The following is a 10,088-nucleotide window of genomic DNA, read 5'->3' as shown; positions in this document are numbered from 1 at the left end:
CCTTTCGGAGATGAGTGATGTCTGAAGAGATGCAAACCCTCACATCCCTTTTTAGTAGTGGTTTTGGGCTATATAGTATATACGTATCTTTGTAGCTCAAACGTTAACTGCACTGTATGGTATCTGCATCCAGCAGTTGTTCCTGATGGCTTGTTCAAAAAGCAGTGCAAGATCAATTCAGCATGTGGCATCGTTGGTTCTCGAGCTGCTGTGCTTGTGTAACCTGGTATTTTTGTTGAGACAAGGAGCAACAACTAGCTTAAGTGTTGGTAAGGGGCGAAAGTTCACTAGTATGCAGAAAGAGGAATTTAACATCTTCGAGCTCACTGTCGTACTGTCACAGGATGACTGGTATGACAAGCAGGATCATCTGTTGGGGGTTTTCTCTCCCAGCAGAAGACAGTTCCTGAGATGAACCAAGTATGTTTATTTCATTATAAAAGTGTTGAATGGTTTGAGTTGGAAACTTCTGAGCTCAAAGCTGGTCATATTGCACACCTCTGTTGCATTGTACTAACTAGAAGTGGTGTTATGACACAGCCTCTGTTCCTGAAAAAAATCATGGTAGAATGTTTTCTGTTCCAGAAAAATCCTGACCAAGAACAAAAGGAAGCCGCAATCATTTCAGCAGATCTTTGAAGGTAATCGCTTTTTTTTTTTTCTTTCCCAGAAGACAGAACACAGAGAAGCAACAGGGACGGATGGGTTTGCCATTTCCGTGCCCTCAGGTTAAAACTCTCGCCTTGTTGGAGTGCTCAGCGTGGGCACATCTCATTTGGTGTCCCAACGACGCAGCGAGGCTACAGAAAACACAGGTGGTGCTTCCATCGTTGTAAAACAAGTTACACTGGTGACAATGAGACCTGGGATAAATTTATTCTGAAGTCATACTGGCAGAGTGAAGATAGCAGAAGGAATAAAAGTCAGTGCTAGAATATGTTGACGTCACAAAGAGGCAGCTCAGTATTTTGAGTTGCAAGCCCCTGTGTCTGATCATTGGCAATGCTGGCTGGGAATGATGGGTATTGTACCTCCAGCTCATTGAACTGGAATGGAGAAACAGTCTTAGTGGAAAAAGTATCAGACTTGGCCAAAGCAACATTCTCATTCCCTCTCTTGCTCCCTCCTTCCCTCTCCCTCTCCCTCTCAGGAACCCAAAATACGCATCTATGGCTGCATTGGTAAGTCACTGAAGTTGTTGATTCTGAAACTGATATTATTACTAATGGAAAGATTGATATCCTTGGAAGATAGTGGGCAGCATCCTCCCTTTCTGTATGAAGGGATTTTTTAAAATTATAGGTAAGTCACACTCAAAGAGTGGCATGAAAATTGACCTCCTTTTCATAGGGCTGATGAGGAGAGGGGATTGTCATGATGATTGGCAAGATGTTCAACTGCTCTGAAAAGAGTGAATGATTAACAGCCATTCTGAACATAGTGATTGAACTAGCCTTTCTACAGTAGCTTCCTGGATTTCTGGGCCTTTGCTGTAGAAAATTACATTCCTTGGAATTTTATGTTGTTGAGCAGGTGCTAAAATTAAAAATGATATATAATTGGTTCTCAATACAATGGGAAGTAATTTCTGAATAGGGTGTCCTGAAACTAGAGTTGATGAACAGTGGGCTCCCTCGATGATGATAGGAGTGGGTAGACCATAAGCTCTTTGAGCCCCTTTCAGGAGAGATTCTTCGGAATCTTTTGGGGGGGGGGGCTGCCACTTTAGGTGAAATAAATGGAAATTGTCATATAAGCTTGAAAATTAGCTCAATACAGCTTTTCTTCTGTTGTTTAAAAAGGTCCTGCGGGGAAGGGGAAGATCAGAAGAAAGGAAAATCCTGAATGTACGTATCATAGCTTAGCCCTTCCTCTCGGGTTTAAGAACAGGGGAAAGCCCTTACTAAGCAGCTTTCAGTAGAACGTATTTTCCTTGGGGATTGGTCCCTAAAGACCAGAGCTATAGCAGCAGTTAATTAAATAAGGAGTCAGTGCAATTAAAATTTTGCAGAAGCCGGCTTGGTGGTGGGGTGGAGGAACCCAGGTTAAAGTCCACCAAGCTGGTTGGTAAATTTCAGCCCTACTTAACTCGCAGGGTAGTTTGATGGATGAAGTGCTGTATACAAAGTTTTGTGTGACTACAGGAGGAGGAGGATGCAACTGTTTGTGATAGCCTTGCACTCCTGCTCAATGTACGTGCTCAGTGTACGTTTTTCTGTGGCTGCAAGTTGGCAGCTGGCTTTTCCAGGTGAGCCCTGCAGCACTAGTGCAGCGCAGCTGCTTCGGGTGAAGACTCAGGCACAGCTTGGTACAGAATCTCATTTTATTTTCATCTTTCAAATTATGACGTGGGGAGAAGAGAAACGTGCAGCTGTAAGAGCAGTAGACTGAATGTCACCGGGATTGTTATACGCCTGCCAACACACTTTCAGCCAATAGAATATTTGAGTTGGAGGTGGAGAAACATACATATACTGGATAATAGTTGTCATTAAGATTCCAGTAAAACAGAGTCCCGGAATAGTGGGTAGAGGCTGCATAGATCTAGCGGTACTGAAAACCTAATCTTGAGGTCTATCCCGATGGAGCCTGGCTGTAGGCTCTTTATCGTTGGAAATGCCTCATAGAGTGACAGACTTGTGATTCCATTTTACCCATTAAGCTTCTTGTTTGATGGGTGGGGTAAAATTACAAGACAATAAAGATCTTAGGATAGTCCCAGGATATTCCTCCTTAAGAATGGCCATGAAGAAATGCTTTCTCAACCTGCAGGTGGGGACGCAGCATCAGTCCTTTGGGCCCTTCTGAAAACGCGTTCGCGAAAAGGTAACGTGCCTGATTTTGCCCCATTTATTTTCCTTGTAGCCTTCAGAGCCTATTTATCTAGGTCACCAAGAGTCAATGTTGACTTGACGGCACATAATTTTCAGAGCCTGAAATCTGGATTTCTTAAAAAACATTTCAGGATTTTGAAATAAAATAAGACGAGAAAAAGGTAACTTCCTAGAAGAAGAAAATATGATTGCCCCATCCTGAATTCTGGCCACATAATGCAAGGACAGAAAACATTTTCTTCTGGTATATTTCAAATACCTTAAATAGATGGATTTTATAGTACCTTGCTTTGAGTTTTTGCATTGAAACTGGTATCTGAAAAGTCACAGCTAATTGCTGTTTAGCATATGCCTTTATTTTAGATCATAATAATTTGGTCTCTACCAAGGCTGCTAGAAAATGTTATTTCTGGTGTGCTGTGGACGTGACCACAAAGTAACCCCTCTAGATTTTTACATTGCTGCCATGGTAGCAACAAATCTGTTGGGAACATTAGACAAAATGTAAGAATTGAGACCCAGAATCTAAAAGCTATGAACTGAAGAATGCCTTTCTGTGTGCTCTACTTGCTGTCAAATTTCTCATCAAAAGAGACCTACTAAAAAATTTAGTGAGACCTACTACTAAATCAAGACAGGACCCACTTTAAAATTTTCCTGCCGTAACTTGATGCTTACTGTATGTTTTACCCTGTTTTCAGCAATGAGCCATTATTGAAATACCCACCAGGAAATCTCAGCTGGCATCTGCAAGGTTGGCTGAAAGTGGGCTCAAGCTAAAGGTAAAAATGAAGGCTGTGGAGGGTGCTGTACAGAAGGTCACTTCAAAGAGGGCTGTGGGCTGATGAACACGCAGCTCTTAACGCGGTGACCTTATATGGAAATCCTCTGTAGGATATCAAGGCTATTTGGAGTGCTCTGATCTATACGAGGAGACACATTTGTGAATCAAAAGTAGTTGGATGGGTCCCTTGTATGGCATCTAGGATGAACGGTTAAATGGAGATGAGGTTGAATAATGGCTTGAAAGGAAACAGTCCCTGCAATAAATGCCAGTCACTGTTTAGAAGTGCTCTCCATGGGGGGCAGGAACCAAATAAGCAGCTAAACCAGCTGTCTAAGTCTCCATTGAGGGTTGGTGAAAAGAAAAGGTCAAGTTGAAGATGTGTTGATTTACCTTATAAGAGTACTTTGCTTCTGTTTTAGGTAGCTGGTTCTTTAAGGATGCCGAGAGAATAACATGGAACAGGATGGTCTCCTGCCAAACTGTTGGGAATTAAGTCAATCCCACAATTTTTCAAGCATTACTTACTAGCTGTTTTCTCACAAAAGCTTCAGGTGTGTGACTTGTAAGCAGCCGTACTGTTGTGAACTTCTGATTATTAAACACATTTGTTGGAAGAATCTAGTTCTCTACAACTGTATTTTCAGTTTGGCTGTACTGTGGTTTGTTTAACCCTCACACTGGGCATTAGTCACACAATCTACGAGGTCTGTTTCATGATCTTATTGTATATTACATACGTTTTGGCCATAGTTCCTCTGAATCTTTGTTTTATACCCTTACCCCTTGTGCTTCTAGAAAGCAACACAATAGACTCAGTACAGCTTATTAACGCAACGTTGTGCAGGTTAAGAAAAAACATAGCTTGTGTTCAGTGGTTTCCTCTCTGCTGGCAGCTGGAATTTCAGAGGTGGCTTATGGTTCTTCCTCAACTAAGACCCACTACTTTCCATTCTCCATCCTCTGGATAGTTTAGCAGGAGGCCAACAATAAAACCTTCCTCCATTCGGCTGACGCAGATGAAATTTTAAAGGCAAGTGGAAAGGAACTTGGCCTTTGAATGCATATAATTTGTTAAGCAATCTAAATCCTTGCAAATGAAAAATTTATTGCAATATAAATAGTTAAAATTATTGTACAAAAAAGCAAACACAAGTGACATTTGAAAATAAAAATCTTGACTTAAAAGCCCTAATTGGAGAGAACAGGTGACAAATGGTTTATACAACACTGGTTGTTTTGCGATTATCTCAAATGTTGCTACATAATTTCATATATTTATCAAGGAGACCTCAAATGCAAGATGTTTTTAAAATGCTGATAAATTATCTTCCATCTGTGGGATGCCTGCAAAACACTACGTTTTCAGATTGGTTTTTCTGGCTCGTAGGCTTTCCAGTGTTTTCTGTAAACAAAAGGGAAAGAAAATAATCTTAGCAATGAGTAAATGGCAGACATTTGAAAGTGACCAAAATGTAGTATAGGTAGTTTCTGACAAAAGGCTCTACAAAGTCCTGGACAGCTACAAAGGATTCTTTTTCCTGGGAGTTGAAAGGAGAAATTGCCAATTCTAGTCCCTCTTAATCTAGGACAACTAGATGTTTTAAAAAAAAGATTTAGGTTAGATACAGGCCACTTTCCATTAGTAGTGGCTGTGCTTTAGCAGCTTTCCCCAACCTGGTATCCCCCAAACATGCTGGGATATCAGCTCCCATAAAACAGCTCTGGCTGAGAGTTCTGGGATTTATTCAGTTATACCTAAAAGGTTCCAGGTTTTGGGAGAGTGAGCATAAAAAAGGGTTCAAAGGTTGGCTGTTCCATTTTCTAATAATTAACACATTGTTCTCATCAGAATGCCCTCCTCTCTCTCCACATGATGAAGTTAAATAGTGGTATTACAGTAACAAAATAACTTTTTTTACTGCATGTTTTACCTGCTCTGCTTTTAAATTACAGGTAGTCCTCACTTAACGATTAATTGGGACTGGAATTGCCATCACTAAGTGATGCAGTTGTGAAGTGCGATGCCGTGTGACTGCATCTCTTAGCGATGGCAGTCTCAGTAGTCCCCATTGCCACTGTTAAGCAAAAAACCCAGGTGGTTAAGCAAGAACCTCATGTGACTGTGACCTGCAACTTCCTGCCAGCTTCCCATAAGCCGAGTCAGTGGGGAAGCGAGCTGGAAGGTGTAAGTCTCGGGTGGCTTGCGAGCAGGCTGGAGGATGGCTGAGTACTATGGAGTGAGGCGGGGTAAGGAGTGTGTGTGTATGAGCGCTACAAAGCACGAGATTGAGCTCATGCTCCGGGGCTCCTCGGGAGAAAAAGCGGCAGGAGTGACTTGCAACCTTCCCTGCTGGCTTCCCCATTGACTTTGCTTGTGGGAGGCCTGTAGGGACGGTTGCAAATGGCGATCGTGGGACTGCAGGATGCCGCAACGGTCATGCAAGCCGGCTGCCAAGTGCTCAAATCACAATCACGTGACAGCAGGGGTGGTGTGACGGCCAGAACTTTGAGAACCAGTTGTAAGTACCACTCGTTCAGCGCCATCGCAACTTTTGAACGGTCACTGAACGAGTGGTTAACGGAGGACTACTTGTATTATTTTATCCTTTACTGGTAGCTTTCATAAACATTCACAGTGGAAAGACAGATTATAAATAATGGTAATAGCTGCTTTTTAACTTTACCTTCATAAAGATACAATAAGCAACAACATGGTATTAAAATGGTTTTACTCCTGGCACTTACTGCCAACCTTAATTGCAAACAGGATGAATTCCTCTCATGCTAAACATGGTTTAAGTCAATGCCTAAACTTTAACCCAATTTGATGCACAATTAAGGACAAACATGGCCAGCAAAGTTACGAGTTTTCTTTTTACTTTCAGGGTTTTCCTGGGATGGAAGTGGAATATTAGAGAATGTTGCAAATATTTTACCTTTTGAAATTCTTTTGCTCTTTCCCTGTTCCTGGCATAATTTTCTCTTCTGTCTTTCTCTTCCTTTCTGTTTTTCACTTCTGCTAGATTATTATACAACCTGCCAGAAAGTAGAAAGGTGTTTGCAACCAGTAAATTATTCAAAAGGCAACACCTTATGCAGAGGGACTATTTTTGGGGAGATTTCAACTCTCCAGTCAAGAAGTCAGTAAAAGTATGGTGTTAGATCTAATGCACAGGCTTACTAGTGGAAGCACATGGGGACCGTCCCTCCCCTACTGTTTCTACCCTTCCTGCCCAATCTGCCAGGAGAGGCATGCTCTGCGTACCATCAGCTGGTGTGACCCTGAAGGAGAGCCTTTTCTGCCGTGGCACCCGCCCTTTGGAACATCATCCCCTCCTGAGATTAGATTGGTCCCATCCCTGTTGGCCTTTTGTAAGGCCTTGAAAACTTGGCTTTGTGCCCGAGTCTGGGCATGGGATAGAGCCTGTCTCCTGGTTGTGTGGATAATTGGTTAGATTATGCCCAGCTGCTGTGTTTTATTTTTGCTTTTTTATATTGGGTATTTTAAAATACGTTAATTTTATTGTGAACCGCTTAGTCACGTAAAAGTGAGATGGGCAGCTTATAAATAGAACAAATAAATCAATGTGTTGATGCTTTTTGAAAAATCAACTACAGGTGTAAGTTCAAAATCCCTTTACTGCTATGCCAGAGTCCCATTCTACTGGACTCCCCAGCACTGTTGATGATGATGGTGCTAAACAAAGAAGCGAAGCACCAATACTTACCATGTGGTTAAATGACCTCAAAACTGATGGTAACAACAGGGAGAAAAAGGCCTGGCAATTATGTTATAGGTTAAATTTTTAAAGCTTTGTCCATGTATTTTTAAAAACCTGCCACATAGTTCCACATTTCTTTCTGGATGAGCTTTGGCTCTGCCATGACAACGAATTCAGTGTTAAAATGCAGGAAAAGAACTAAAAAGATCTGCCTGGAGGCTTTGAGGGTCTGGATGGGGAGGAACTGCTTCTGACTCTTATTTCACCAAGGCAGGGTACCTATGGACGTTAGGGCCAGGGTCATGCTCCCCGTTCAAGGCTGGTGTGCAATTTGGGGCCCTGGACTCAAAGCCCCTGTCCGATGAGCAGGTGGTAGCTGTGGCCACGAAGGCCTTTGCACAGCTCCATCTGGTGGACCAGTTGTACTCTTCCCTAAATGGGGAGGATCTTCAGACCATCGCTCGCACTCTAGTCACCTCATGGCTCATTACTACAACACGCTGTGCGTGGGGCTGCCCTTGAAACCCGCCCAGATTGCAACCGCACAGGCAGTGATGGGCATGCCTTGGTATGCCAATGTGACACCTTTGCTTCACAAACTGCGCTGACTGCCAGTATGCTTCCAGGTGCAATTCAAGGTGCTGGTCATTCATTCACTGAATTTATATAGCCGCCCATCTCAAACCAGTAACTCTGGGTGGCTAACGATAATAAAAACAAACAATAAAAACAATACCAAAAAATTAAATATAAATACAGCCGAGGGATCTTAGAGGCCGTTGATGTTAGCACAACCATGAAACAGGGCCCTCTGCATACTCGGGGCCCCAGGCTCAGGCCCATAGCTATGTCTTCAAGGCCTTCCGAAAAGCCAACAGGGTTGGGGCCATCCTAATCTCAGGAGGGAGGATGTTCCAGAGGGCAGGCACCACGGCAGAAAAGGCACGCCTCCTGGTCCCTGCCAGCTGACATTCCTTGGCTGACGGGACCCAGAGCATGCCCATCCTGCTGGACCGGATTGGGCGGGTAGAAACATCTGGAAAAAGTCCCTAAGGTAACCCGGTCCCAAGCCATGAAGGGCATTAATGGTGACAACCAGCACCTTGAATTGCACCCAGAAACACACGGGCAACCAAAGCAGCTCCCGAAGCAGAGGTGTCACAGCTGCCGAGTAGCTCACACTATTTACAACCCGGGCAGCTGCAGAAGCTGAAGCTTCCGAATGCTCTTCAAGGGCAGCCCCAGGTAAAGTGCGTTGCAACAGTCCAAACGGGGTCACAAGGGCATGAGTGATGGTGAGTAGAGCCTCCTGGTCCAGGAATGGGCGCAACTGGCGCACAACCTGAAGGCGTGTGAGGTCCCTCTTAGCCACAGCTGCCACCTGCTCTTCCAGCAGGAGCCGTGAGTCCAAGAGTATCCCCAAATTGCGCACCGGGTCCGTCTGGGGCAGGGCCATCCCGTCCAGGACCAAAGACGGAAACACCTTGGTACTGGGAGTCCCAAACACCCAAAGCCCCTCGTTCTCGCTTGGGTTGAGCCGGAGCCCATTGCGCCCCATCCAGGCCCCCACAGCTCCAGGCACTGATAGGACATCCACGGCATCACTCAGACAGCCTGGGGTGGAGATTCAAAGCTGGGTATCATCAGCATACAAAAACGAAAGCCAAAATAAAAATAATAAAAGCAAAAGCAAAAGCCAAAATCAAGGGGCAGTTCTCTCGCTAAAATTACATGGCCTGCTAAAAGCGCACTGGCTCGATTTCTCCGAAGCTGGGCTGCACAGTACCTTGAAGTCCGCTGCTGCATCTGTACTGCTGCCGCTTTCCTGCTGGCAGGAGAGCACCCCTTTCCTTCCACTTTCTTCAAACGATTAACAGCTGCGCCTTGAATCCAACCAGGGCACATGAAACGTAACAAGGTTTAGGAGATTCAACAGACAATTTTCCAGGAGAGCGCAGACCGAGGTAAAAGCAATTCCTCTGCAGCTGTCCATGCACTGCATTGCACATCAAGGAGCACATGGCTCCAAATGCTTGCATAAAACTGAGACACACAGGGACGACAACAGAAACCCATGGATTTTTGCCCATGATGTTCCTGGACACCCACCCTCTCCATCTCAGAATGTCCGCAAATTACAGTATTCACAAATTAATTTTAAGCAACTCATTGTTTGGATATCGGCAACGGCCACAAGCAGGAGGTCCTTCTAATTGTTAGCCCGCATTTCATACTCCTCTCCCATGATTTATACTTGCTTGGTGATAATTACCAGGAGGTGTCCACTTCTCTCTTTGTTTATGGGGTTGTGTTTTTTGGGGCTGAGGTGCCTTAGCCTGAGTCTTTTCAGAACTTTGCTCTTGATTTTTTAGTTTCTCCATCCTTTGCAAAGATCTCTCAATGAAATCTTTCTTCCGCTTCAAAAATGATTCCTGCAGGCTGCCATGGACAGGGGCAAGCTCTGACAATACTACTGTGGGGAGAGAACAAAATCTGCTTTATAAGTAGTAACAGCACGATTTGCAACCACCTCAGACCCAACTCCACAAAGCACTGCTATTTTCAAAAACAGAGAACAAACTGAGAGCAATCGTAATTAAATTGTAATCTGAGGCCAAGAAACCTTTTGGAAACACACAAGACTTCTACAGAGCATAACTCTTTATACATATGGAAAATAAAGGAAAATGACAATGCTCCTCATCACTAATGGCTAACGGGTGTGCAAAACATTTTAAATTGCCC

At 43.9% G+C, this 10,088-nt stretch overlaps 1 protein-coding gene, 1 long non-coding RNA gene and 4 other non-coding genes across 6 annotated transcripts in view; 5 read left to right on the top strand and 1 right to left on the bottom strand.

Moving 5' to 3' along the window:
- Positions 1-108: 108 nt before the first annotated feature.
- LOC134499411 (small nucleolar RNA SNORA8) lies at positions 109-246 on the top strand. The gene has a single exon (XR_010068134.1). It is a non-coding gene; the product is annotated as a small nucleolar RNA SNORA8 (small nucleolar RNA).
- A 1,121-nt stretch (positions 247-1,367) lies between these two features.
- Positions 1,368-1,440, top strand: LOC134499409 (small nucleolar RNA Z40). Its single transcript, XR_010068133.1, has one exon. It is a non-coding gene; the product is annotated as a small nucleolar RNA Z40 (small nucleolar RNA).
- Positions 1,441-1,854: 414 nt separating this feature from the next.
- LOC134499274 (uncharacterized) lies at positions 1,855-4,238 on the top strand. The gene is made up of 2 exons (XR_010068112.1): positions 1,855-2,826; positions 3,536-4,238. It is a non-coding gene; the product is annotated as an uncharacterized LOC134499274 (long non-coding RNA).
- On the top strand, positions 2,567-2,701 carry LOC134499415 (small nucleolar RNA SNORA18). Its single transcript, XR_010068136.1, has one exon. It is a non-coding gene; the product is annotated as a small nucleolar RNA SNORA18 (small nucleolar RNA).
- Positions 3,210-3,330, top strand: LOC134499412 (small nucleolar RNA SNORA32). The gene has a single exon (XR_010068135.1). It is a non-coding gene; the product is annotated as a small nucleolar RNA SNORA32 (small nucleolar RNA).
- A 470-nt stretch (positions 4,239-4,708) lies between the features above and the next one.
- CEP295 (centrosomal protein 295) overlaps positions 4,709-10,088 on the bottom strand; it is a 40,105-nt gene continuing 34,725 nt past the window's right edge. The window contains exons 25-28 of the mRNA XM_063305921.1: positions 9,616-9,816; positions 9,130-9,226; positions 6,558-6,657; positions 4,709-5,023 (exon numbers count right to left, since the gene is read on the bottom strand). Of these exons, the coding sequence (XP_063161991.1) occupies positions 4,976-5,023; positions 6,558-6,657; positions 9,130-9,226; positions 9,616-9,816 (446 nt within the window). The 3' untranslated portion in view covers positions 4,709-4,975. The remainder of the gene's footprint in view (positions 5,024-6,557; positions 6,658-9,129; positions 9,227-9,615; positions 9,817-10,088) is intronic.

Source organism: Candoia aspera, chromosome 5 (assembly GCF_035149785.1).
Source record: "Candoia aspera isolate rCanAsp1 chromosome 5, rCanAsp1.hap2, whole genome shotgun sequence".
NCBI lineage: Eukaryota > Metazoa > Chordata > Lepidosauria > Squamata > Boidae > Candoia > Candoia aspera.
This window is presented reverse-complemented; position numbering and strand designations above follow the sequence as displayed.